The sequence below is a fragment of the Cinclus cinclus genome, chromosome 17 (genome assembly GCF_963662255.1).
Source record: "Cinclus cinclus chromosome 17, bCinCin1.1, whole genome shotgun sequence".
Taxonomy (NCBI): domain Eukaryota; kingdom Metazoa; phylum Chordata; class Aves; order Passeriformes; family Cinclidae; genus Cinclus; species Cinclus cinclus.
Genome location: NC_085062.1, coordinates 12,793,815 through 12,820,984, shown reverse-complemented (window position 1 = coordinate 12,820,984; position 27,170 = coordinate 12,793,815). Strand labels below are relative to the sequence as shown.

The following is a 27,170-nucleotide window of genomic DNA, read 5'->3' as shown; positions in this document are numbered from 1 at the left end:
TGCTAGGCCTCGGCGTCCCAGCCCTGTCACCCTGGCAACCGCACACCTCCCGCGCCGCAGTGGTGCATTCCTGCTTGACCCCCCCCTCATTCCACGCGCGGCGCTAATGGTACATCCTACAGTGGGCGCGAGCGCGCTGTTCCCGGCAATCTGCGCCTGCGCTTCCGTCGGCATTGAGTCACTTCCGGCGCGCACGCGCGGCACAGCGCCCTCCGCCGCCATTTCGCCCCACTTGGTGCCGGTGTCGTGTCTGGTCCGGACCGAGCTTCGCCCGCTCTTGGATCAGCCCCGCCCGGCGCGGACCCCTTGGCCCCGGCAGCGCCATGCCCGCCGGACCAGTGCAGGCCGTGCCTCCGGCGCAGCCCGCGCCCCCCGCCGAGAGCAAACCGGTGTGGGTCGGGGAGGGGGGCGGGGAATGGCGCGAACAGCTCGGGTTTGGGAATGCGGCCTTCACGGACGGGGCTGGGCTGGGCTTGGGGGAGCTGCAGTTTCGTCCGGTGCGCGGCACTGACCCCTGTGCCCGCTCAGGTGCGACCCCACCTGCAAAGCTTCCTCCAGCCCGGGCGCCCAGCACAGGAAGGACCTGGAGCTGCTGGAGAGAGTCCATAGGAGGCCACAGAGATACTCCAAGGGCTGGAGCCAGGCTGGGAGAGCTGGGGGTGTTCACCTGGAGAAGAGAAGGATCCAGGGAGAGCTCAGAGCCCCAGCCAGGGCCTGAAGGGGCTCCAGGAGAGCTGGAGAGGGACTGGGGACAAGGGCTGGAGGGACAGGACACAGGGAATGGCTTCCACTGCCAGAGGGCAGGGAGAGATGGGATATTGGGAAGGAATTGTTCCCTGGGAGGGTGGGCAGGCCCTGGCACAGGGTGCCCAGAGCAGCTGTGGCTGCCCCTGGATCCCTGGAAGTGTCCAAGGCCTAGTATATTGGGAGGTGTCCCTGCCCACCGCAGTGGGGTGGGATGAGATGAGCTTTAGGTTGCCTTCCCACACAAACCATCCCAGGATTCCTTTGAAACAGCAGCATCCTGCTGGGGCTGGGCAGGAACTGAACACTTCCCTGGCAGTACCCCAGGGCTGTGATTCCAATGAGTATGGCAGGTTGCCAGGAGCTGTGGGAGTTGTCCTGGCTCCAAGAATGATGTGTGGAGGCATTAAAAGTGTGAGGGAGTGTGGCAGTACTGTGTATACCATGTACCCTCACAGATCCTTTCTCTTTTGGCCATATTCATGTTCTTCACAGCCTTCCTGCTAATGGGACTGCAGCTCCCAGGGAGCTAGAGCTGCTCTCCTGACTCACATAGGAAGAGCAGTACTCTTGGAGCTGACAGGGAGCTGATCTCACTGAAAACCTTGGAAAATTGTGATTCCTCCTCCAAAAACCCAGTGACTTCTGTGCACCAATGTTACCAAGGCAACTCAGCATCACTGTTAAATAAGCTATGTCAAGTGTAGTGTTGCCTCACCTTTCAGCTCCTCAAGATAATATTCTGATGGAGTGGGAATACAAACGAAAATATTTGTGGTGCCTTCCTCCCTTCTTCATAACACACTTTTTTAGAGTTGTATTTTATGGAATGGTTTGCATTGGAAGGGACCTTAAAGCCCATCTCAACCCACTCCCTGCCAGAGCAGGGACACCTTCTACTACCCCAAGGCTCCAAACCTTGTCCAGGCTGACCTTGGACACTTCCAGGGGTCAGTTTGACTTGAGAACATTTTCTGGCTTACAGTCTCCATGGATTTGGCAGAGCTGGAAGCTTTAACTGGACTTTTAAGTTATCCCTGACTATCCCTTTTAGGATATAAACATTTCCAGCTGATCTGTCCTGGTTTATAACACCTTTTCTTGGAAACTGCTTAGTGAGGAAGGAGAAACAGCATCTTTAGTACCCTGCAAAAGCAGCTTTTGGTTTACTGGAATACCGAACCTTCCACAGGGAGGATTCTGGAATTTTAGTTTGGATCCTCCGGTAACATCATTGAGAAAAGCATCGTTGGAGATTTTCTCTTCAAAACAGCTTTTGTTGCAACTACAATGGCATTAAAAGCTGTGTTTTATTTAACATGGAGTTAATAATTTAGATCCCACAGGCCTCTAGGAACATTCAGAACTTCCACACCTGGTGAGGAATGATGAATTATTCCTGGAAATGTGACTGGAGTCTCTTGGTTCAGCATTTAAAAACATACTTGGGGTTGGAGCTGATATAGTGAAAATTGTTTTGGTTCTCATGGAGGTTTCCTTTTTGTCCTGCTGTCCCTTCCCCTGCAGCAGGTGCCCCTGAGAGGCAGAAGGTTGTCTTTCACCCTAAGAAACCAAAGAATTGGTGGGATGGATGATCCAGATTGTTCAACCAGTTCAGTGGTGGAGGGGCTGAGGAAGAGGATCCTAAATGTTCCTGTGTGCCATAGGGATTGTGTTTGGAATGCCTAATCCTGACACCCCTTCACCTTTTGTAATGAAACAATCTTTATTGCAGCCAGAAGAGGAGCCGAAAGAGGAAGCAGCACCAGCCAAGCCTGTGGTGGGAATTATTTATCCTCCTCCAGAGGTCAGAAATATTGTGGACAAGACTGCCAGCTTTGTAGCCAGGTAAGTGACATTGTGGTGTTTCCTTTTCCTGGGATTTTCATGCTTCTGCTGTTCAGTGCTGCTCCAGAAGCTGAAGCAGGTCCCAGTTTTGTGGTTTTGCATGAAGGATTTTTAAGGATTGAGGCTGTACCAGTGAGACTGGAAAAGAAACAACAAAATTCTACTGAAGAGGGTGTAAGACACCTTTTTCTAGAGAAACTGGTAGTAAAGAAATAAAATCCTTGTTCAAAGGTGCAATGGGTACTGCAATAATGGGGTAACTGGGCCTATTCTGAATGATCTGACAGGGAAACTAAATTCCATATCCAAAGACAGCCTTGGTACAGGAGTCATGACTGTATTTTAGGTACTAAAATGTGGTGGGTTTTAGAAAATTACTGAATGCTGTTCCAGGGAAACCTTTATTGTGTAACTCATCTCTAAAGTGTTGCCAAGGAGTGTTGGCTGCCTCTGAGCAAAAGGAAGAGACTGTGTTTATCCTTTGGAATTGTAGAGACCTCTTTTGGAGGAGGTGGAATGTTTAAATGAGGCTGGGAGATATCCAGAGAATATGAAGAGGAACACCCTGTGGCAGCTGGGAATTTTCTCAAACTGCCCTGAAATAACTGGCTCATGCTTTGGGTGGGGGGAGGGTATGTTACCTGGACTGGGGCTCCTAGGTCCAGCACTCTGGGCTGGTCAGTCCCTGCACAGGCTGATGGTTACCTGCTTTATTTTCTTTATATGATCATTTGTAACTGAAATTAGTATTGAAAACTTGTTAATAGAGCAAATAAAGTTGTTACAGTAAGAAACTTGTAAATTTCATGTTCCATAAACTTCAGTCAGTGGTGGAAATGACCTTTGAGTGCAGACAGATGTGACTGTGGAACACCCGTGAGTGTGAATTTTTATTATTCACATTTAAGACAAAATTTGGGTGACAGTTTTCTCTTACTTGTGTGTGTCCAGCTGGGTGTGAGCTACTGAGAGAGAAATTCTTCCCATGTGACAGAGAAAATGATCTTCCAAGGGGCTGATGCCTCAACATGTCTGAAAGAGACATTTACACTTGAGTTGATGACTTAAACAATTTTTCTTGTTGCTGCCCAGAAATGGTCCAGAGTTTGAAGCCCGAATTCGTCAGAATGAAATAAATAACCCCAAGTTCAACTTCTTGAACCCCAACGACCCTTACCATGCCTACTACCGGCACAAGGTCAGTGAGTTCAAGGAAGGCAAAGCCCAGGAGCCCTCAGCTGCCATCCCCAAGGTCATGCAGCAGCAGCAGAGTGCTCAGCAGCAGCTCCCACAGAAGGTGAGTGTTCCTTTTTATCACTTTGGGGAAGAATTTGGCCACTTGGAGTGGTGTTACAGCCCAGGGTAGAGAAAGAAGCTCAAAAGCCAAGAAGGAACAGTTGGTTATACATTTGTCAAAGTGCCAGCAGTGACAAGCTTGGAGTTGAGTGTCTGGGGCTTTGTTTTGATGCAGATGTACATCTCCAAGGTGCTGGTAACTCAAAGGTGTTTGAAACTGCCAGTATACAGTTTAATTGGTCCATTTTAGTTAAGTTTAACTTTGTATTGACTGACAAAATACTTACAGTAAGGATCACTCAGATTGGATGTGGCAGAGGCAAGCCTTGGGAATCCTCTGGAGTTCTGTTTGGCTTTGTTGCATGCACTGTTTTGTAGAAACTTTTCCTGCCAGAAGGATCGACCTCCCCTTAAAACATGGGGTACAAAATGCTGCTCACCTTGTTCAGCTGTGCGTTTAAACATAGTGGGTGGGAAAAAGGCATGGAGTGAATTCAGGGCTTTTCCATGCTTGGTATGGCCAACAGCCACACTGTGGTGTTGGTAGCCCTGGGAGGGCTATAACAAAGTGCTGATTATTTCCAGGTTTGCTTGCTGTTGCAGCAACATTTTTAATAGTATTAAATGATACCTGATGTTTTCTCATTCTTGCACCTGCCAGGATGGCAACTGGCATTGCTTTCCCACAGCAGCTGGAGGAAAACAAAGATTCTCCTGAGTGTTGGGTGAGCATTTCTTGCAGGAAGTCACTGAGGCTGTGCCTGTTCTCCCTGCAGGTGCAGGCCCAGGTGATCCAGGAGACGGTGGTTCCGAAGGAGCCCCCGCCCGAGTTCGAGTTCATCGCGGACCCTCCGTCAATCTCGGCCTTCGACCTGGACGTGGTGAAGCTCACGGCGCAGTTTGTGGCCCGCAATGGGAGGCAGTTCCTCACCCAGCTCATGCAGAAGGAGCAGAGGAATTACCAGTTCGATTTCCTTCGCCCCCAGCACAGCCTGTTCAACTATTTCACCAAGCTGGTGGAGCAGTACACAAAGGTATTCCGGGCAGGGTGATTCCTTCCACAGCAGGAATGAGTTTGGAGGGCTGATGAAGCCCTACAAACCAGCCAGCCTGGAAGTACAGGTGCAGGAATCCATCCTTTAAATCCTACTCTTCAGAGTGGATATTGTGCTGAACACAGTGGGCTGTCACCTAAATGTACCATGCACTATTGTAATCTCAGTAAAGGTTGTTTTTATTTTTTTTAATCCGGAGAAAAATTGGAAGGCCACAAGTGAATATTTTGAAGTGCAGGGATGAGCAGTAAGTAATGAGAGTGCTGCAGTACAATAAATGGGATATAGCCCTGGGGGTCTGCTGGTATTTTTAGCAGTGTGGAAAGAGAATAATTGCTCTGAAAGAGGCTTGGATACAAAGAATGGCCACCAACTGTTGTGCAAAATGTTTCAGATCTTGATCCCACCGAAGGGTTTACTCCTCAAGCTCAAGAAGGAGGCCGAAAATCCCAAGGAAGTTCTGGATCAGGTATTCCAGAAGCAATTTACAAAAATGCTGAAGCATTTTGGTTATGTTTTGAATTTTTTCTCTTTGCATGTTTTTGGCTTGTTGACATCAAATAGAGAATAAAATGGATGTGTCACTTGCTGTCACTTGGGTACAGGAGGCTCAAAGTTGATTTAAACTGCAGCTGGTGTTTATATTGGGGGTAGTTTATGGCAGCACAGAGATACTGCAAAACCCCATTTCCAAGTGCTTACTAAGTGGAATCCTGGAATATCCTGAGTGGGAAGGATCCCACTATCCAGTTCAGCTCCTGGTCCTCCACAGGACACCCCAACAATCCCCCCTGTCCATCCCTGGCAGTGCAGTCCAAATGCTCCTGGAGCTCTCACAGCCTTGGGGCTGGCTTGGACCATTCCCTGGGGAGCCTGGGCAGTGCCCAGCACCCTCTGGGTGGGGGAAGAACATTTTCCTGATCTCCAGCCTGACTCCTGTCCTTCCTTTCATTTATGCTGTCTGCTCCTGCAGGTCTATTACAGAGTGGAGTGGGCCAAGTTCCAGGAGCGAGAGAGGAAGAAAGAAGAGGAGGAGAAGGAAAAGGAGCGTGTTGCTTATGCCCAGATTGACTGGCACGACTTTGTGGTTGTGGAAACAGTTGACTTCCAGCCCAACGAGCAAGGTACTGATGTTAAATGTTGTCATCTCTGTGGAACTGCTCCCTTCATGCAGGAAATGTGTCTTGAAGAGCCGCTTTTAGGCAAATGTTGGGGTTTACAGCCTTTTATCCTTCAGAGTTGAAGGGAAAATCCTTACACTGACGTTTTGCAGAGCTGTTCTTTTTTTTTTTTCTGGAGACACCGATGTTCTCCTTGAAGGAAGTCCAGGACTGCAATAGTGTCCACTTCTCCTCTTCCACCAGGACAGCAGAGCTTTTCCCACTTTCTAGTATTGCTTCTGCTTATAAGTCACTTTATCTCCATGTGTCATGCTGGTGTTTGTATAGATTCCATTCATTCATTCCCTTCCATATCCTCTGACTGCCAAGGATTTTGTTGCCGCTGCTTTTTGTTCAAGAATTGGTATTTCTGTCTGTGATGAGTAATGACATGGGATAGAGAAACAGAAGCTCTGTTTTCTGCATTGTAGGGAATTTCCCTCCTCCCACCACTCCAGAAGAGCTGGGAGCTCGAATTCTGATCCAGGAGCGTTATGAGAAGTTTGGGGAGAGTGAGGAGGTGGAGATGGAGGTGGAATCAGATGAGGAAGATGAAAAGCAAGAGAAAACAGATGAGCCTCCAGCCCAGCTGGATCAGGACACACAAGTGCAGGATATGGATGAGGTAACTGGAAAATAGGATTTTGTCCCCTAAAGTTCCTGTGGTTTATGATTGGTCCCCACTTTCACTGTAAATAGTTCTTCAATTTCTTGAGGAAATGAAATTTCCCTCTGATGAAATCTGTTGCTACTGGAATATTGCTGTTTTTAAAAATGTTTTCTATGACAATACAAGTTCCAAGAGAGAAATCCAGTAATTTTGGCACCCAGTGGTGTAGATTTTATATTTCTGTGGTTTTAAGGCTTTTTTGTGCCCAGAGTCTGGAGCACTGAAAGATTACTCATCTTAGGCTCTGCCCACTGTAAGCTGTTTTCTGGTAACAGGGAACAAGAGTGTGGTTAACTGTAAGCCCCTGCATGCAAGGCTGCTGTAATGTGGAAGCTGAGGAATATTTGCTTCCTCTTCTGGGGCTGCTGAATTTCTGAATCATGGTCCAGAGGAACCACTATGCCGTAGGTGTCCAAAACAGCTCTGTTGCTTTTAAGCTGCTTAATCCGTTCTTCCAGCACTGTGTTGGATTTTCTGTCTCTCAAAGGAATTTGACCACTGTAACTTGGTTATGATTTTTGTTTCCTTTTCAATAAGGGGTCAGATGATGAAGATGAAGGTCAGAAGGTTCCTCCTCCTCCAGAAACCCCGATGCCACCCCCACTCCCTCCCACACCAGATCAGGTTATTGTGCGGAAAGATTACGATCCCAAAGGTAAATCAAACTAAAAAGTCACCTTTAGTTCCTCCTGAAGAATCCCAAACCATTTGTTTTGAGACTGAACCAACACTGTGGTTTTGTTCTTCTAGCCTCAAAACCGTTACCACCTGCCCCGGCTCCAGACGAGTACCTGGTGTCTCCCATCACTGGAGAAAAGATTCCTGCCAGCAAAATGCAGGAACACATGAGGATTGGGCTCCTGGATCCACGGTGGCTGGAGCAGCGGGATCGATCCATCCGGGAGAAGCAGAGCGATGACGAGGTCTATGCCCCAGGTCAGCCTTAGTTAGCATTGATTGCACAGTCCCTCACTGCCCCCACTGATCAGGACCATCTGAAATGTAGCTCTGTGTGATGCCCTTTCTGTGATTATGGGATGGGTATGTTTGTCAGCTCTTGCTGGCCAGTATCTTTCCAAAGAAAAAAAAAAGGGGACAGGAGTTGGACTTTGGCCCTTGTGGTCCCTTTCAATTCAGAATATTCTGTGTAAGAAGAGCATCACTTGGCCACTAGGTATCAAATAATAGAGAGATCAGTAAGAAGGTTGCTTATATTCCTTGAGATAAGAATTGCTCTTTTCCCTCAGGTTTGGATATTGAGAGCAGTCTGAAGCAGCTGGCAGAGCGTCGTACTGATATCTTTGGTGTAGAAGAGACTGCCATTGGTAAAAAGATTGGTGAAGAAGAGATCCAGAAACCAGAGGAAAAGGTAGAGTAGAAATTGGGAATTTTTGTTTGATTGGTTGTTTTGGTTTTTTTTTAAAAATAGGTCCCTGTAGCATTGTGAATGCTTAGAGACAGAAGCGTCTTGATTTTTTTTTCTTTCTATCAAGCTGCTCTCTGAATTTCTTTGCAGTCTGGCCAGGTTGGGTTAATCTGATTTATTTTACTCTCTCAGGTGACCTGGGATGGCCACTCGGGCAGTATGGCCCGCACACAGCAGGCTGCTCAGGCCAATATCACTCTGCAAGAGCAAATTGAAGCCATCCACAAGGCCAAGGGACTGGTGCCAGAGGATGACAGCAAGGAGAAGATCGGGCCCAGCAAACCCAATGAGATACCCCAGCCACCCCCTCCTTCCTCAGCCTCCAACCCCCCTGCCAGTGCCCAGCCCATCACATCTGTACCTCGTCCACCCACCGTGAGTGTTTGGGCTCTCAGAAGCCAATTACTGGGGCTGTAGTTAATTAGGAGGGATGCTTATGGAGGGCAAGGGTGCTGGCATAGAAGAGGATTTTGTGGGAAGTTTGTTGTTTAGGAGTAGTTTGGAAATATTAGAACAAACTTACTGAACTTGCTGTTAAAAATGGAATACAATAGTTAGGTAGAGTTTTTACCTTAGAGGTACCTGAAAGACTGGGATCAGCTGGGCAGTGAGATCTTGGAGGCAGAGAATATGGCTAAGAAAGGGGTGGCTGGGGGCCTTTGTAGGTGTAGAGTGATGTTGGACAAAAGCAGCCCAAGGTAAGAATGGATTTGCTGTGAGTCCCAAACAGCAATTTAGCAAAGGAGCTAAGTGCCTGAGGCTGTGATACTGAAGTGAGGAGGGAAGGAGGACTCCTTTAATCTGTTAATGAGGCTTCTGTGCCTGTTCAGAGAAGCTTGGGTTGCCCATATGGTGGGGCCACTAAGGCTCCTTGCAAGTCTTTGGGCAGCAGAAGCCGTGGTTCTGTTTTACCCTGTTATTTTAATGGGGTTTGGGCCAGCCATCGGCATTCCTGCTGAGGAAATTCACCTTCTCTCCCCAGATGCCTCCTCCCGTCCGTGCTGCTGTGGTTTCTGCAGTTCCAGTCATGCCTCGTCCCCCCATGACTTCTGTGGTCCGGCTGCCCCCAGGATCTGTCATAGCCACCCCCATGCCTCCCATAATCCACACCCCACGGATCAACGTGGTGCCCATGCCCCCCTCTGCTCCCCCCATCATGAGCCCCCGCCCGCCCCCCATGATAGTCCCCACAGGTCAGTGACTTCAGCTTTTTGGGGGAATTCTTGGATAATTCCTTTGTAGTGGGCTTCAGCTTGGAGTCTTTTTTCTCCTATGTCCTGGTACTGGTGTGTAACTGGGACTGCAGGCCGTAAATTGTGTTTTTAAGAGTTTAGGGGTCTTTGGTATGACTTATCTAGTCCTGCTTTTGGGTTCAAGGCTCTTCCTGCACCATGAAATACAGGAATCCTGTGCCTCCAGGAGCCTGCCTGCATGAAAATTTAGAATGCAGGGTAAAGAGAACCTGCCAGCACCTCAGTGGTGGTTACAGCTCCTTAGAGAAGCTGCTGCTGCTGGAGAAAAGGCTGTTTGCTGGCCCTTTTCCTCATTAGGTGCTTTGAAGTTAAAAAGCATGATGTAAGAAGCAATTCTTCCCTTTTTTTCATCTTCTTTTCTTCCCTGACTGGAGGAGCTGGCACCACTGCCTGCCAAACTGAGAGCATGTTCTTTTTTGCAAGATCTGCAGGAAGCTCTCATGCCTTGTTATCTCTTCCTGGAATGCTTCCCAATATAGGAGCTCTCTAAATGTTTGAAGTTTGCATGTTGCTGTTGGTTGTAACTTCCTCCATGTATTGTGGCATTTATTTTCAGCCTGTGCTTCCCTGCCCAAAGCGTTTTTGTTGTGAGGGGGTGTTTGCTGTGCACTCAGGGGGTAACTGTAGGTTGTGTTGTGTGTCCCCCATCCATTCCAGCCTTTGTCCCTGCTCCTCCCGTGGCTCCGGTCCCATCTCCGGCACCGATGCCTCCTGTTCACCCCCCACCACCCATGGAGGATGAGCCAGTCTCCAAGAAACTGAAGAGTGAGGACAGCCTGATTCCAGAGGAGGAATTTCTGCGCAGGAACAAGGTACATGTGTGAGTCACAGTCCTGGGCTGCTCCACTCCAGCACCAGAGGGGCTGTAAAGCCAATTCCCTACACAGAGGGGCAAAAATACCTGGAAAAAAAGGGCCTTCTTGAGGTGTCTTCTTTCTTCTGTCATTCCTGAGCAAACCAAACTCCTTTGTCTTTTATTGGGAAGAGCTACACAGAGTAGCACTGTTCTTTTCTATAATTTAAGGGCAGTGAGAGGTAGGTTACAATGCAGAGAAGAACTAAAGTTGCTAATGAGCTTTTAAGGAGAGGAGGGCTAAGCTGGAGATGCAAAGAGATTAGAGTATCAATGTCACCATGATACTAGGTAATGTGGTGAATTCCTTAACAAGGTGAGCTAAATGTGAGCCTCAGTTCCTTCCTATGCCAGCATCACAGGAGGAGCTTTAAATCCTTAGGAAGGGCTGTATGGTTTTTCTGGGAATATTGGAAATAAAAGAGGAGATTTAGATTGGATACTTGGAAGGAATTGTTCTCTGGGAGCGTGGGGAGGCCCTGGCACAGGGTGCCCAGAGAAGCTGTGGCTGCCTCTGGATCCCTGGAACTGTCCAAGGCCAGGTTGGACATTGGGGCTTGGAGCAGCCTGGGCTAATGGAAAGTGTCTCTGCCCATGGCAGGGCATGGCACTGGATGGGCTTTAAGGTCCTTTCCAACCCAAATCAATCTGTGATTCTGTGATTTCATGTGCACAGAGAAGCTGTCTCCTGTTCAGTGCTTCACACCGTCACCCTGTGACACCGTCAGTGTGTGTGGTGCTCGATAGATGGCACTCAAAAGGAAGAGAAATCCAACTAAATGTTTTATTGTGGGAGCAGTGGAGTAACTTGTAAACACATTTCAGTGTGTTTACTGAGGAGTCAAGATAGGGAAATAAATACTTAGTCTGGTGCTGTGTTATCACAGCCCGGAGAGACTTTATCTGTGTTTTCCCATAGGGCCCGGTCACGGTCAAAGTCCAGGTTCCCAACATGCAGGACAAGACGGAATGGAAGCTGAATGGCCAAGTGCTGGTGTTCACCCTGCCCCTCTCAGACCAGGCATGTAGCTCATCCTCCTGTCCTGCCCCATGTGCTGCCTTTGAGAGTAGCAGCTGGGAGCTCAGCCTGCTCCCCACACTGCAGCTCCACAGGGCTGGGTAGCAGGACTGGGACAAAAGCACTGAAGGAGCCCTTTGATCTTCCCCAGGTGTCTGTTATAAAGGTTAAGATCCACGAGGCCACAGGGATGCCAGCTGGGAAGCAGAAGCTGCAGTATGAGGTGGGTATAAGCCCTTCAGATGCTGGTTGTTTCTTCAGTGCATTCTCTCACATGACTTTTTTGCAAAGAAAAGCTATAGTGTATAATTTAATGCACAATGAGATACTGGAAGAGCAAAGGGAATGTTTTTCCTGCCTGCACAGCTCAGCTGTGATGGAACTGCCCTCTGTTTCAGCAGGACAGGCTTTTAGTAGGTGATTAAATCAGTGGATTTTCACATTGTTGCTGCTGCAGATGAGTCCTCCAAACTTGATGTGGCTTTCTCTGAAATCAGCCTCTTTTATTAGAGGCTTTTTTTTTTTTTTTTGACATTTAACTGCAGCAGCCTGCTCCCACAGCTCTGCTGTGGAGGTGGGTGAGCATGCTTTGGAACCCTGGCAGCTTGGGGAATACTTTCTCCAAAACAGGGAAGGGAAGAGCTCACTCTCTCTTCTCTCTCTTCCTCTTGAAGTCAGAGCTGTGAGAAGGACCCCATTCCTTTTTAATGAATTATTTCTAGTCATGCATGTGCCCAGGCAGGCACAACCTGCTGCCTAAGCAGTGAACTTCGTGCACTTAACCTCCTCAGAGTTCATCTGTGGGCAGATACTCTGTTAACCCTTAACAAGAAAGGGAGCTGAGCTGATTATTTTTAAGGGGGGGGGGGGAGGAGGCGGGGGGAGGTGGGGGGAAAATGAAGCCTGAATAACTCCCCTTGTGGTGACTCTGTCTATATTGGCTAGTTTAGTGGAAAGTGTCCCTGCCCATGGCATGGGGGGTGGGGGGAATCTTTAGGGTCCCTTCCAACCCTAATCATTCTAGGATTCTGTACCCATCTCCAGTGTCCATCTTGGACACCGGCATCTCTCTGGTGTCTTCAAAGCCTGCCGTATTCTGTCATCCCCTGCTCTGAGTGTACAGCCAGTAGGGTTGGATCTGGGTGGGATTCTGTGGGAAAACAACACTTGAGTTTTGTGCTCTGTGCTCTTTCCTTCCCTCAGGGCATCTTCATCAAGGATTCCAACTCGCTGGCTTATTATAACATGACGAGTGGCTCTCTGATTCACCTGGCACTCAAAGAGAGAGGAGGCAGGAAGAAATAGGAGACATGGAGCCCTGAGATGTAAAGTGTCTGTGTTGTGACCCCCAACCCTCCCAATCCTGTTTCCATTCTGGCCTTTTTGGGGCTGCATCCACTGCCCTCCAGCAGTAGTTTGAACAGAGGGACTCTGACCCCCACTGATGAGAGAGGAGAAGCTGATGTACCCCTGAAATATGTCAGTGTAATGAATAGTCTGTAGTGATTAATGCTTTGCTTGAGTGCAGGCTCTCCCTTGAATCCCCTTGGGAAAAGACACCATCAAGGTCATGCCCAGCTTAGTTTAGATCCATCTTTGAGGGATTTATGGTGGCCAGGAGCATCATCTATCTGTCTGCCCTCAGCACTCACTGCTTCATTTAACCTCCTGCTAATTGAAAACTTCTTCACACACTTATTAACCCCCTTGTTCTTGTTCTTTCCCTGTCTTGGTTTTTGTACTGACCCTGACTTGAAGGTTTTTCCTCCCTTGGTATGGGCTTGTGTTGCTGTTCCTGTGATAAAGGAGGTCTGGGTCTGCTCTGGACAGGCTATGATTTATTTTAGTGATTTGTTTTAATAAACATGCAGCTCTCTTTCCTTGGATTTGGGGTTTTAAATGGAGATGTGCCTGGTTTCGGAGCACTCGGATGGGGAAATACATCAGGATTTGTAATTAAGCAGTTTATAATAGGAAATCCTCTTATTTTCTGGGAAAACCTGCAAGAAAAGGGGCTTGTTCAAGTTTCCCTGGTGCTCCTCAGTCATTCCTGAAGGAATGCTTATGTCTGTGTGTGGGGGGGGGCGGGGAAATACTCTGAACTTAGCAAGAATTCTGTTGGAAAATGTGATTTAACAGTTATATCCTGAAGCTGGAATCCCTTGGTCCTGGAGAGTTTGGAAAACAGATGATTCCTGGGCCTTCAAGTCAGGTTTGATAGAAACACAACACAGCAAAGTTAATCCATGGAATTAGGTGTCCAGGATTTGGGTACCTCAGGTTTTTTTGGGTGACCCAAAGCCATAGATTTACTATTATATATATATTTTACTCATGATCATGCAGTGCAGGAATATCCTGTCTGTTTGCCTTATTCCATGCTTAGGAGGGGAGAAAGGGATGAAGCAGGAGGGAAGAACTGGCAACCTCCTGCCTCTGGTGTGCTCCCCTGGGATCTGGAGGAAGCCCTGTGGATGTGGGGGAGGTGGCTGGCACCGGTCCAGCCCAGGTGGCCAATGTTCCTTGGCCACAGTGTCCAGCTGCTGTCTGACAGATCCCCACATGTCCCTGTCACAGCCTGCTCCCCTCCCTGCTGCAGGAATGGCTGGATGGTAGATGCAGGGTGCTCCTGCCCTGCAGGAAGGCAGGATAGTCACTTCCCTTTGCTCTTCAAAATGAGACAATAGGTACAGTCCTGGAGAAAACAGGCAGTGAGCGGGGTTTTCCAGAGCGGATAGAAAAAAACTGCCAAGAGAGCTCTGAAATGGAGAAGTTGTGTTTGTATCCGGGGCCAGGCCCAGCTGTGCTGAAGGTCACCCTGTGTTCCTCCTCCCGCTGTGCCCACGGAGCTTCCCGGTGAGAGCTGTTGCCTCTATTCCCTCAGTAGCATTTTCAGCCAAGCCCCTTTACCGGCACTCCAGCAAGACAGCTTCCCCCTGGAAATCATTTGCATGGAGCCTTGCCAGCCTGTTTCCATCTAAATCCGAGGGATGAATACTGCAGCAGACTGTGTGTGTGGAGATCTGGTGCAAAACAAGTGCCATTGGAGCCTTCCACTTCAGTGGCAAGGACTGGTGGGGCCCAGCTGCCAGAAAAATCTGGAAGTAGGTTGAGTTGCTGATTTTAAGGAGCCTCATTCCCTCTTCCTTTGGCACGGTACCACCTTGAAAGGGATCCTTCCATTACCTCCTGTTCTATGCTGTAAGAGGGAGGAAATGGAGCACTGGGCTCTGGAGAAGCATCTGCAGGGGAGATGGACCTGTTCCTGGAAGGCTTTACCTGGGACAGGTCCCAGTACACCTCAGTCTCCTACAGATCCTTTAGTGTGTTATTTTTGGGAGAGCCTGGCTGGATTTGCCTGTCTGGAGTGCTGTGGATGGGGACTTTGGTGGTCTGGATGTGGGATCTACAGGGCAGAGACAGTTTCTCTTCAGAGAGGGAGACATCCCAGTGTATGCCCCAGTGCTTCCCAGCACAACCATCTTGCAGTCTCCGTATCCAGCCTTCCTGGAATCCCAGTACAGCCCCACTGTGGCTCAGTCTCGTCCTGCTACAGCCCCATTATACAGGTCCCAGTACAGCTCTACTATGGCCCACACTGGTCCCAGTATAGCCCCTTTTATCTCACACTGGTCCCAGTATAGCCCTACTCTATCTCATCCACGCCCCAGTACAACTGTGTAGTATCTCATACAGATCCCAGTACAGCATGTAGCCCGTTGTGTTTTCAGTACAGCTCATTATGGCTCACACTGGCCCAAATGGAGCTTGTTATGTCTCATGCAGCCCCTGTATATCCCATACTGGTCCCAGTCCATCCCGTTATGTCTCGCACCGGTCCCGGTGCCTCCCACCCAGCGCTGCCCCACTGCCGGTGCACGGAGCCCCGCCCCTCACCGACACCAGCCGGCACTTGACGGACAGCTGCCCCCGTGCTCTGGACCAGTCAGCTTCGGGGGCGGACTCTCCCTTCCGCAATTCTGGCGGCTGATTGGCCGAGTCCCTGCTCCCGCCCAATGGCTACGCAGGGAGGGGGCGTGGCCGGGGGCGGGGCGTGGCCGCCGCCGTGTCCCGGCATGGCGGAGCGGCCGCGCCGCCGCTGAGGCGCCGCCATGGCCAAGAGCCGCGGGGGCGGCGGGCCCAGCTCGCCCGGCGGGCGCAGCCTGGCGGGCACCCGTGAGAGCCTCGCCGACCCTGGCGGCGATGAGCTTAGTTCGCTCGGCTCCGACTCCGAAATCAACGGCGGCGGCCCCGAGGAGCGGCGCGTCGATAAGTTCGGCTTCATCGTGGGCAGCCGCGGCGCCGAGGGGACGTGAGTTGGGGCCGTGAGGGGAGCCCGGGGCTGGGGCCTTGAGGGGTCGCGGGGGGTGGAGGGCTGGGGCATCGATGCGCAGAGGAGCCAGCCCAGGCCCGGCCCAGTCCGCTCCGGCCGCTCGGCCCCCGCAGGGCCGGGCCTGGGGCTGGGCTGGGCCGGCCGCGACCCTCCCCGCTCCGGGGGGGTTTGTCCCCGCCGCCCCCGGGCTGGGCGCGGGGCCGCCCGGGACCGCTGTCAGGCATCGTTCGTGCCTGTGACGGAGGCCGCCGCAGCCGGGATATGAACAAGGGAGTAGGGCTGGGAGACCTGCGGATGTTGAGCCTGGACAAGAGAAGGCTCCGAGCAGAGCTTAGAGCCCCTTCCATTGCCTAAAGGGGCTTCAAGGGAACCTGAACTCCTGACTTTGGACAAGGAATGGAGGGACAGGATAAGGAGGATTGGTTTTCTTCTGTTAGAGGGCAGGGTTAGACGGCATACTGGGGGGAAATCGTTTCCCTGAAGGTGCTGAGGCCCTGGCCCTGGTTGCCCAGAGAAGCTGTGGCTGTCCCTGGATCCCTGGCAGTGTCCAAGGCCAGGCTGGACAGGGCTTGGAGCAGCCTGAATAGTGGAAGGTGTCCCTGCCCATGGCAAGGGGTGGCACTAGATGAGCTTTAAGGTCCCTTCCACCCCAGACCGTTCCATGATGATGTGATTAGCTCTGTGAAGAGCCCCCAGTGCTGTTCCAGCTGTTCCCTCCCTCTGAAGAGGGGGAATAGCTGGGAAGTGGTGTCCACCCCATTTGGGATCTAGGAGCTGCCAGCACACCCGGGTCAGTGTCTGGTCAGCTCTAGGCACTGATTCCAGTGGACTTTTGACCTCTATCAAGCCAAGGAGTCCTGGCCGAGGTGTCGCTTCAAGGACCCCTTGTTGTTAGTGCTGGCAGAGGCACGGTGGTCACCTCGCTCAGCTCTGTGGAGGAAACCCTCTGAGGAAGTGAGGCTAGCCCGGGGCGCTGGGCCCCAGGGCGGTGCTGACACCCAGGAATGTGCTATTGCCGTCAAGCTGGTTCGGCAGCGTGTTTGGTGTTTGCCTTCCTGGCCCTGCTTTCACAGCAACATCCAGAGAAAGTCGGGATGGCAGTGGGGACAACGCGTGGCAGCCAGCTCCTGCTAGGACACCAGCTGGAGCAGGCTCCCTGGGTTTTGCCCAACTGAGTGCTCTGGTGCCAGCTGTGCCTCAGTTTCCCTGTCTATGAGGAGCAGAGTGTTCACTCCTCGTAGCCTGTGGGTGTTACTGGGTGGGTCTGTGGGGTGAAAAGGTGCTGGAGGTTGGAATGTTGTTGCTGGGCAAGGTGCATCACTCCGTGTGATAAACCTTGTCCCTCAGCACTGCAGGAGTGGTGTGACCTTCCCATGATGCTGCACCCTGTCCTGGCCACACACCGCATTTAGGGGACACTTGCCCTGGCTGTCATTCCTCTGGCTGTCCCTGGGGTGGGTGTCGCGGTCCCTGCAGCAGGCAACAGCAACTCTGGATGAAGGTCATGGTGCTGGAGGTGAATGGCTGCTCCCAAGGGTGCTGACACGGTGATGGCTGCAGTCACTGGGGACTGAGCCTCCTGCAGCACCCCACAGATGTGCTGGGGCCCAATCCTGCCCTGCTCCAGGGCTTTATTGGCTCACTATCTGCCTAGGAGCAGATGAAGGGGAATAGGTGACATCCTGCTGTGGCTGGCAGAGTTGGGATTGCCCTGCTGGGAGGGGAAGCACGGGAAGGGCAGGCAGGATGCTCCATAATCCATGGAGGGTCTGAGGGCACTGCGAAAGGCCGAGCTTTGGGGATGTCACCTACGGTGTGGATGCAGAGGAGCGCATTCCTGGTACAGGGCATCCCATCACTTCCCCGCCTGGAGTGCCCCCACCCTCCCGCCTGGGCCATATGAAATACAGCCGGTCCTCGCTCCCTGCCCGCTGCCAAGCAGCCATCAGCTGGGAACAGCTTCCAGTCTGTGCTGGCTGGGCTCCAGCAGGCCCACAGCCAGCTCCTGTATCCAGCGTCCCGCGCTCCCGAGCTTCCCACGCCTCTCAGAGCCCCGGCTGGAGGCCAGCGCTGCCTCCGTCCCCGTGCCGGGCTGGGGAGCTGCCGGCCATGCCTAGTCGTGCTGGGGAGGGTGGGGAGCCAAGCAAAGCAGATCCTTTGGGAGCGGTTTTGCTCTCGGAACAATCGCGCTCGCCCCGTCCGACCCGCTGCGGTGGGTGGGACTCGGCGGGGAAGGGCTGGGCAGGGCACATGGCCGGGCTGCCAGCTGGATGCGGCCCTGGATTCACAGTGCCGCTCGCTTTCCGGCTCGGAATGTGGAGAGAGGAGGCAGGGCCTGCGTGTCCTGTAGTGGGGCTGGGTGCTGGAGGATGCTCAGCACCAGGCCACTGTCCTCGAGTCCTCAGGAAGGATCTGACTATTCCTGAGATTGGTGTGGCCACAGGACAGTGTGGAGCAGAGCCTGGGAAGGCATCGAGTCTTCACTGATGGCTTGAAGGAGTGTCTGCTCTCCTTGATTGTCCCTGTCTGGTCCTGCCTAAGCTGCCTGCCACCCATCTCTGCGCAGATGCGGTGCCATGGAGGGCTGGAGGCTGTGGTGCCGGCTTCAGTGTTGCAGCAGCATCCCCCCTTGCTTCAGCAGGGTTAAATAGGATTCCCTGGCTAGGCTGAGCCGTTTCTGGAAAACACTCCCCTCCCTCCTAAGGGACCCTGGTCCGGGCTCGATGCCGGGCCTGGAGCAGCGCCAGACGTTGGGAGCGCAGCGTGGCTGGAGCTGTGTGCATGACACGATGCTTATGGCCCCAGCTCTCTCTGTGTGCAGCCGGCCCCTGCCACAGGGATCAGGTCTTCCTCATCCCTCACCTTCCTGGTGGTCCCTGGGGATGCTGTGACACGTGGTGTGTGCAGTGCAGGCTGCTCCCAAGAGGTCTGAGCTGCTCTGCTGGCGCAGTGACTTCACTCACAGGTGGCGTGTGCTTCCGGCAGCTGCCAAAATGCTGGCGCTGCCAAGCGTGTCCTGAGCCCTGTGCCTTGAGGGGTGCAGCCATCTGGGCATGGAGGGCACCCACGGTGCTCGGGAGACCAGGGGGCTCAGCACCTTACCAGACACCCACTGACCGGCCTCTTCCTCCCCAGGCTGGAGGAGGTGCCCTTGGAGGTGCTCCGGCAGCGGGAGTCCAAGTGGCTGGATATGCTCAACAACTGGGACAAATGGATGGCCAAGAAACACAAGAAGGTAAGTGACAGCTGCGTCCCCTCTGAGAGGTGGCAGTAAGGGCCAGCCAGGCATAGCGGTGTCCCTTTGGGGCAACCTGGTGTCACTGGTTCTCTGCAGACAGGCGTCTGTATGCCTTTGGATGGTACTGTTGGCTTGAATTGGCTGTTCATTCCCCTTGGAAACTGAAGCTTGGGGGGGCTGAGTGGTCCTGAGCCAGCCCACTTCTGCCTCCAACTCTTCCCTGCCGGGCTGGAGCCTTCCTAGGGCTTCTTTGGCTGCCTGCAGGCAGCTATGGGAATTGTTTGCTCATGGAAACTTCTGTTCTGAGCATCTTGCAGACCAAAAAAAGCTCAGTGTAGGAAATGTTTGAGCCTGATGCGCATGATACTGGTCTGCGAACTGGGGTCCTTGAGAGACTCCTGGTGTGCTGGCTCCATGGCTTGGTTTGCTGGTCCTCCCTGATCCCCTGAGCCTGCAGATGAGGTGGCAACTGGGATGCAGCAAATCCAGGGTTGCTTCTGTGTGTCTGCTGGGAGCAGTGAGGCTGCTGGCATGGGACAGCAGTGCCAGAGAGTGGACGAAGGGCCTTCTTCTCCTCCTCCTCCCCATGCTGGCAGTCTCCTGGCACCCTTCAGTGGGCCTGGAGTGCTGTCCCTACTCAGTGGCTGGTGACTGACACCGTAATCCCTCATCTGTTTCTTGGCTGCTCTTAAAGGATTTGGGAGTTTTCTGGGCCACAGCAGGCAGGCGCTTTGTTCCACGGACAATTTCCGCTAGTCTCCGGCCGTGTGCCACAGGGTGCCCTCTGGGATGGGATGAGTGCTCCAGCAGCCCTGTGCCTGGCACTGCAGCTCCCTTGTGCTTGGGTTGAGCCTCTGGGAGTCTCCATGGGGCTGATAGTGCTGTATAGTCTGTCCTGCAGCAAAAATTCATGGCTGGAGCTTTGGAGAGGCTGCTCTGGAATGCTTCTCTGTGCCTGGATCCCTGGGCTGCTCAGGGAAGGCTGCCAGGCATGGCCTTGGATGCTGTCAACTATGCTTGGTCTGGCAGGAGCCTGCTTGGTGCAGGTCCCTGCTGCTCTGGGGGAGCTCCCTGAACCTCTGAAAAGCCCCAGTACTTTTCTGGCTGCCTCACCAGGGTTGGCAGGCAGCCCAGGGATCCCTGAGCCAGCTCCTGCCAGGCTTGCTCACACCTGCACCACTCCCAAAATGCTCCCTGCCTGGCCCCGATCCCAGTGGAGCCTGACCCCACATCCTTCGTGGTGCTAAGTTGTGCCAACACCCCGTGCTGGAAGGAGGGCTGAGATGTGGGTGGGCAGCTCCCACTGCTCTCCATGTGTGGGCAGCACTCTGACTTCACCTTGCTTTCAGCATCCCTCAGCCCAGACACACTCCCAGTCCTTGTAGGACTTGTGGGGTTGATGGCAGGACCCCATGTAGGACCAAGATGATGAGCTGCTCGGCCCTGGCAGCACTGGCCTGGCCAGCTGGAGGGGCTGCCGAACCAAAACCCAGTGAGGTGGTTTCCTTCCTGGCAGCTCAGTTGGCAGGAAGGGGAGCTGCCTGGAAATGGGAGCTGTCAGCAGCCATGGAGCTGCCCACAGCAGCCTGGGGCATCATCTACTGTGTTTCCTGCCAGCACAAAGGGACCTGCCCATGTAAACAACCAGTGAGGGAGCAGCAAACCCCCTGGGAGCTGATGGTACTGTGCTTGGAAACAACCACCTGCTCCCCAGTTGCTCCAGCAAACAGGGAAACACAGCCCTGGACAGGCAGGAGAGCCCTGGGGGCGATCCAGAAGCTGCTGGCCACTGCTCTTAGACCCCTGGCACAGCTGGCATGTGCTGCCTGAGCAGGGACATGAGGAGTGGAGGCTGTTCTGGGGTTTTGCAGGGTGCTGTGGGGGGTGAAAGCACCAGGCTTTTGGGGCCCACCTCACTGTATGCCCTGGCTGAGGACTGTGGGGAAAAGGACATAAGGATGTGGAGCTGCTGGAGCCAGTCCAGAGGAGGCCATGGATATGTTCTGAGGGCTGGAGCCCCTCTGCTCTGGAGCCAGGCTGGGAGAGCTGGGGGTGCTCACCTGGAGAAGAGAAGGATCCAGGGAGAGCTCAGAGCCCCTGCCAGGGCCTAAAGGGACTCTAGGAAAGCTGGAGAAGGACTGGGGACAAGGGATGGAGGGAGAGGACACAGGGAATAACTTCCCACTAGCAGAAGGCAGGGTTAGGTGGGATATTGGGAAGGAATTGTTCCCTGGGAGGGTGGGTAGGCCCTGGCACAGGGTGCCCAGAGCAGCTGTGGCTGTTCCTGGATCCCTGGAAATGTCCAAGGCCAGGTTGGACATTGGGGCTTGGAGCAAGTGGGAGGTGACCCTGCCCATGGAATGAGATGGTCTTTAATGTCCCTGCCCTCCCAAACCGTTCTGTCATTCCATGGCAGCTGCTGCTGCTGTGATGAGGAGTTGGAGTGGGGCTGCGGGCTTTGGTCCCTGCTGGTGCAGGCAGCACCAGGGCTAAGCTGGCTCAGCTCCCCACGCAGGGTAGGCACCGACTGCCTCGCCTGGACTTTGGTCCTGGCTGGTGCCCAGTGCCAAGGAAACCAGGGACACAGGAAAATGTGGGCATGGAGCAAGCCCCAAGGGGCCTCAGGATCTGGCCATGCATGGAGATAGGACCAGACCTGCCCTTCTGCCCCGGATGAGGAGGTGGGAAAGCTGAGACACTTGTCAGGGTGCCCATCCCTGCTTTCCATGGCCCCACGGGGGAGTGGGGAGCTGGACTGTGGGCTGGGGAGCCTCTCCTGTGTCCTCAGTGCTTCCCATGTGGGCAGTCACCCGCTCCCCACCTTGGCTCCAACGTTTGCTTTTCCAGCTCCCAGCAGGATCTGGCTTTGAGGCAGTGCCAGGCTTGTTTGGAGCTGTTTGCAAGCCACAAAGCCTCTGCTGGGCCTCTGGCATCTCCCCCGTGCTGCTAGTGCAGCCTCGACTGCCATTCCAGCTGGCATCCCTGCATCCCGGGGGCTCAGGGACACTTCTCCTTGTTTGGGAAGCAGCAGGGGACTAGCCTGTGGCCGTGGTGCTGGCCTGGCTCCCACCTTGCCCCAGGAGTCTCTTTGTTTCCCAGTGCTCCGTGGTTTTCCTGTGACGGCTGTGTCTCTCCTGCAGATCCGGCTGCGGTGCCAGAAGGGGATCCCGCCCTCGCTGCGGGGCCGTGCCTGGCAGTACCTCTCTGGAAGCAAGGTCAAACTGGAGCAGAACATGGGCAAGTTTGATGTGAGTCCTCCTGGGGACCCTCCTGCACCACCAGGGAGGGGGCAGCACTGGGGTGGCTCCTCCTCGGGCTTGGATGTATGTTGGGATCTCACACACCTTGGAGGGATGTCAAGGGCGTTGCTCACTGCAGTCTTCTCCTCCCCAGGAACTGGACCTCCTCACAGGAGATCCAAAGTGGCTGGATGTGATCGAGCGAGATCTCCATCGGCAGTTCCCCTTCCATGAGATGTTTGTCTCACGTGGAGGCCATGGGTATGTGGAACTACTGTGTGCCCAGCCCTCAGCAACCATGGATGGGGTGGGCACCGTCTATCCCAGCTCATGGAGGCACACTCATGTCCCCAGTGTCCTCTCCATTCCTCCAGCATTCCCTATACTCCCACAGTCACAAAGCATCCACTGACTGAAAACAGCATGGCTCAGACCAGCTCTGACAGCCAGTGGGGTGGGAGTTGCCATGACAGGAGGGCAGACAGAGGAGGTGGCAGCCTGTGGCCTCCATTTCACCAAAAAAATGCTACTCCAAATGTGTTGGGGAGCATCTGTACCCCTGCGCTTGCAGCTGTGAGTGAGCCTCGACTCCCAGATCCAGGCAGGATCTGCACTCTGTGGGCAGAGCTTCCCAGAGCTGTTGTGGGTTTGTGTGGAAGAGGGATCCCAGCCGGGGACTGACCAAGGCTCGTGCCTGGTATGCACGAGGAAGGCTGCTGGGCCACATCCGTGCCGTGTACCCAGCTGTCTGTGGCCGGTGTCTCTGCAGGCAGCAGGACCTGTTCCGGGTGCTGAAGGCGTACACGCTGTACCGCCCGGAGGAGGGGTACTGCCAGGCCCAGGCACCCATCGCCGCCGTCCTGCTCATGCACATGCCGGCCGAGGTACGGGCACGCGGCTTGGGACAGAGCTGTGACCTGGAGGGTGTGGGGCCCTTTGGGGGATGCTGATGTGGGAGGTGCCCAGCTCAGGGAAACCCAGAGTTCCTCAGGGGTGCTGTGCTGCTTCCCACCCTCTCCCGTGGTCGCTGGGAGCAGGGGGAGGCTGCAGGGATGTGCTCTGGGTGCTCACCTGCTGTCCCTTGCCTTGCAGCAAGCATTCTGGTGCCTGGTGCAGATCTGTGAGAAGTACCTCCCTGGCTACTACAGCGAGAAACTGGTGAGTGTAAAGGGCTTATGGTGCTTTCAGCAGTGGCAGGGACCTGCAAGGTGGTACACCTGGGTTGGGGCAACCCCCAGGATCAGTTGGGGCTGGGGATGAAGGGATCAAGAGCAGCCCTAGGGAGGAGGACTTGGGGATGCTCATTGATGAAGGTTGGCCATGCCCTGGCTGTGTGTCCTGGTCTGATCCCCCAATGTGGGCAGCAAGGGAGGGGGGGATTCTGCCCCTCAGCCATGGCCAGCTGAGACTTCACTGCAGAGCTGCCTCCAGCCCTGGGGTCCAGCGCAGGAAGGCCCTGGAGCAAGTCCAGACGAAACCATGGAGCTGTTCTGAGGGCTGGAGCCCTTCTGGATACAGGCTGGGAGAGCTGGGGATGCTCACCTGAGAGCATCTCACTCTCTCTAGGGAGACTTCAGAGCCTCTTCTGGTGCCCAAAGGTGTTCCAGGAGAGCTGGAGAGGGACTGAGGACAAGGGGGAATGGCTTCCCACTGCCACAGGGTAGGGTTAGATGAGATATTGGGAAGGAATTGTTCCTTGCGAGGGCAATGAGGCCCTGGCACAGGGTGCCCAGAGCAGTTGTGGCCACCCTATCCCTGGAATTGTTCCAGGCCAGGTTAGACAGGGCTTGGAGCAACCTGGGATAGTGGAAGGTGCCACATGGCAATGGGGTGGAATTAGATGAGTTTTAAGGTGCCTTCCAACCCAAACCGTTCTGTGATTCTGCATGTTCAGGCCAAAATCTTGTCCAGCCCCTCACCCCGGGAAAAGAAGTTGTCTGGGCAGGTGCTGGGTATTTCCCACAGTCTCCCTGCTGTGCTGTGGCTCCCAGAAGCATTCCACATTCTGGGATGGGGGCCTCAGTATAGCATCCATGGGACACAGCTCTACTCTCATATCAGGTGTAGAGGGTTAGCTGCCCCTGCCAGGGCCAGACACTGGGGCCGATTCCAGGGCTGGGGTATTCACTGGAATGCTGGTCCGTGTCTCTGCAGGAAGCCATCCAGCTGGACGGACAGATCCTCTTCTCACTGCTGCACAAGGTCTCACCTGTGGCCTACAAGCACCTGAGCAAGCAGAAGATCGACCCCATCCTGTACATGACGGAGTGGTTCATGTGCGCCTTCTCCCGCACGCTGCCCTGGAGCTCCGTCCTGCGTGTCTGGGACATGTTCTTCTGTGAAGGTAGGAACTCTCCACCATCATCCTCCTCCTCCCAGGGTGACTGCACCCCCCACAGCCATGGGACCTGTAGCAGGGCAGGTTTCAGGCAGCCACATGCCTGCGGAAGAGATGGGCTGTTTTTCTGGGGGTTAGGAGGAATGTATATCCCAAATTCACCCTCTTCACCCTCTTGCATGTCCTGACTGTTAGTGGGACTGGGATCTGCTGCCCCATATCATTTGAGGGATATGGTGGCAGCATCACCCTGTCCTGCCTGGTAACTCACTGCTTCACATCTGCTCTTGCAGGAGTGAAGATCATCTTCCGGGTGGGCCTGGTGCTGCTCAAACACACCCTGGGCTCCTCGGACAAGCTCAAATCCTGCCAGGGCCAGTATGAGACCATGGAGAGGCTGAGGGCCCTCAGCCCCAAAATCATGCAGGAAGCCTTCCTGGTGCAGGAGGTGAGGTGCTGGGGACGGTCGGGGGGGCCCCGTGCTGCCCAGCTGGCCAGTGCTGCCAGACCGGGCTGTCCCTGGATGGGCGGAGCATGGGGAGCAGCCCCAGAAAGCTTGTTTGCCTCTGCCCTGCCTCACACCCAACCCTGGTGGCACTGTTGCTGATGGCACAAGCGTCCTCACAGGTCATCGAGCTGCCGGTGACGGAGCGTCAGATAGAGCGGGAGCACCTGATCCAGCTGAAGAAGTGGCGGGAGACGCACGGGGAGCTGCAGTGCAAATCCCCCCCGCGCCTGCACGGCGCCAAGGCCATCAGCGAGGCGGAGCCTGCGCCGCGAAAGGCGCTCGAGTCCGTCCCCTCCATCTTCGTCTCCCCCGGGCCCGCCCCCGTGCCCAAGGCCCGCAAGAGCAAGGAGAAGAGCCGGGAAAAGGGCCCGGCCAGTCCTGCCAACGGCCCTGGGGCCGAGGGCAACGGGGCGCCCGGCACGACCCGGGAGCTGCTGCACCCCCAGGCCTCTCCCCACCACCAATCCAAGGAGAGCCTGAGCTCCCGGGAGAGCGAGGACACGTACTTGTAGGGCCCGGCTAACACCCCGGGCAGCCGGGCTCAGCAGGGCTGCGCACGGACCCGGGCGCAAGGACACCGAGGAGGACCCCTGGCACCCGGCACTGGGGGCTCTGAGCTGGAGGGATGGGACAGGGGGACTGCGCGGCCCCGTGAGAACAGCGTGGCCCTCTCGGGGTATCCATGGAGCTTGGCCAGATGTGGTGACCAAAGGGGATGACACCGTGGGTCTGCGCTGGGTGCTGGCACCGCGAGCAGTGGAAGCCCGGGCAGGGGGTGGCTGAGCCACCCAAGCTCCCTCCCCACACTGGGGGGCTGGGCTGCCCCTCAGGCCCTTCTCCCTGTCCCAGAGCCCCTTGACCCATCACCCCCCAGGTCCCTCCTGTAGCCCCCACCCTGCACGAGCCAGGCAGCCTCAGCCCCAGTTCCCAAGCACTTAGGCCTGGCACAGGGCACTGGGGGTACATGAGGAGCCAGAGGACCCCTCACCCCCCCTCTTACTAGTGAGGATATATCAAGCTGTAGCCCTATATGTAGTACCCAATTTACCTACTCACTGAGCCTATTTATTATTCCTCTGAGGCAAGACAGGGACCGAGGCAGGATGTGCTAGAGGCAGCAGGATTTGATGCCAAGTTTGGGGGCTAAAGCCCCCCCATCCCATCCCCTCCCATCCCCAAGCTCCCCACATCTCAGGGGAAGTGTTTACCCTGCCAGGGCTCACTCTACCACTGCCACCACCCCCTCTCCCCCCCCCCCCAGGCCCCAGTGCAGGTGAGGTGGGGTGGGTGAGCAGCAGTCAGGTGCTCCCTGGTTGTGGGGTCCCCTCTGCCCCTCCTGCCCTCCCCGAGGGCAGGTGGTGGGTTTGTAAAATAAAATGGGAAAAGCAGTTTTGTACAAAGGGGTCAATAAAGCGAGTGTGTAAAGGCACAGCCCTGGCTCCCATCTCTCTTGGTCTGGGATTGGGGTATGGAGGGTGGCAGGAGGCAGGGTTGTCACCTCCCACTTGCTGCACCAGTACCAGCTTCGGGGGCCACCCTGACCTTGACCCTACCCATGGTTCTCTATCCCTGGGGAACACCCCCCCCTGCATCCTGTTTGCACTGGACACGCACCCTTCCCTGGGTCCCATCTCCCTTGGCTGCCCTTGTCCTGAGGGGCACATGCTGGGCAGTGTCCTGGGAAGAGCCACACTGCTGTCACTGCAGAGGGTGGCCCAGCCCTGCTGTCTCGCCCGGCCTTGGGGCTGGTCGTTTGAAGTGGAATGGGAGGAGGCTGAGACCCGCCCCAGTTTGTGATAGTGGTGGCTGCCAGGCCCTGGCGGGTGCCATGGGATGCACTCCCATCCCAGCACCCAGGCCTTTACCCCTCTCCCACCGTCACAGCTCCTGTGGCTGAACAGAGCCTGAGGGGGACCCTAATAGGGGACCCCTAATTAATTCCATGACACCCCAGAACTCAGCTTCCCATCCCAAAATGGTGCCCAGGCCATCTCTGTCCTGCTTCCTGCAGACAGGACTTCTGCTCAAAGCTTCATTCCTCCCTCCAGAAACCCCTTTTTCCTGGGGCTAGCCCTGGTTTAGTGAATCCCCTCTCCAGGGGAGAGGAAGGGGTGTTGGGGCTGAGTATGTGGGACCCGGTTGGGTGCTGGGATACAGAGTAGGGTGGGTTTGGCAGTGGCTCCCAGAGGAT

General features: G+C 54.5%; 2 protein-coding genes across 4 annotated transcripts; both read left to right on the top strand.

The window, feature by feature from the left end:
* The first annotated feature begins 262 nt into the window (after positions 1-262).
* On the top strand, positions 263-13,209 carry SF3A1 (splicing factor 3a subunit 1). 2 transcript variants are annotated; one of them, XM_062504387.1, is made up of 16 exons: positions 263-389; positions 2,480-2,592; positions 3,685-3,889; positions 4,665-4,922; positions 5,338-5,412; positions 5,917-6,067; positions 6,535-6,728; positions 7,311-7,428; positions 7,524-7,709; positions 8,021-8,142; positions 8,332-8,574; positions 9,182-9,392; positions 10,110-10,264; positions 11,225-11,326; positions 11,475-11,546; positions 12,527-13,209. In XM_062504387.1, exons 1-16 carry the CDS (start codon positions 324-326, stop codon positions 12,626-12,628), a joined length of 2,373 nt encoding a protein of 790 aa, XP_062360371.1. In that variant the 5' UTR covers positions 263-323; the 3' UTR covers positions 12,629-13,209. The 2 variants fall into 2 exon arrangements, with proteins under 2 accessions (XP_062360371.1, XP_062360370.1); XM_062504386.1 differs by lacking the exon at positions 263-389 and having other exon boundaries at positions 2,142-2,592.
* Positions 13,210-15,401: 2,192 nt separating this feature from the next.
* Positions 15,402-26,410, top strand: TBC1D10A (TBC1 domain family member 10A). Of its 2 annotated transcripts, XM_062504170.1 has the most exons (10): positions 15,402-15,635; positions 16,310-16,312; positions 18,762-18,891; positions 22,035-22,142; positions 22,288-22,394; positions 22,903-23,017; positions 23,226-23,291; positions 24,288-24,477; positions 24,765-24,919; positions 25,099-26,410. In XM_062504170.1, exons 1-10 carry the CDS (start codon positions 15,436-15,438, stop codon positions 25,489-25,491), a joined length of 1,467 nt encoding a protein of 488 aa, XP_062360154.1. In that variant the 5' UTR covers positions 15,402-15,435; the 3' UTR covers positions 25,492-26,410. The 2 variants fall into 2 exon arrangements, with proteins under 2 accessions (XP_062360154.1, XP_062360153.1); XM_062504169.1 differs by lacking the exon at positions 16,310-16,312 and having other exon boundaries at positions 18,792-18,891.
* The last annotated feature ends 760 nt before the right edge of the window (positions 26,411-27,170 follow it).

Excerpts from the sequence above, each read along its gene's own strand:
- SF3A1 (XM_062504386.1), top strand. The coding sequence starts at position 2,393 with ATGTTCCTGTGTGCCATAGGGATTGTGTTTGGAATGCCTAATCCTGAC. Across the intron at positions 6,729-7,310 it reads AAGTGCAGGATATGGATGAG|GGGTCAGATGATGAAGATGA; the intron begins GTAACTGGAAAA and ends CTTTTCAATAAG. Across the intron at positions 8,143-8,331 it reads TCCAGAAACCAGAGGAAAAG|GTGACCTGGGATGGCCACTC; the intron begins GTAGAGTAGAAA and ends TTACTCTCTCAG.
- TBC1D10A (XM_062504170.1), top strand. The coding sequence starts at position 15,436 with ATGGCCAAGAGCCGCGGGGGCGGCGGGCCCAGCTCGCCCGGCGGGCGC. Across the intron at positions 22,143-22,287 it reads AGAACATGGGCAAGTTTGAT|GAACTGGACCTCCTCACAGG; the intron begins GTGAGTCCTCCT and ends TCTCCTCCCCAG. Across the intron at positions 23,018-23,225 it reads TCATGCACATGCCGGCCGAG|CAAGCATTCTGGTGCCTGGT; the intron begins GTACGGGCACGC and ends CTTGCCTTGCAG.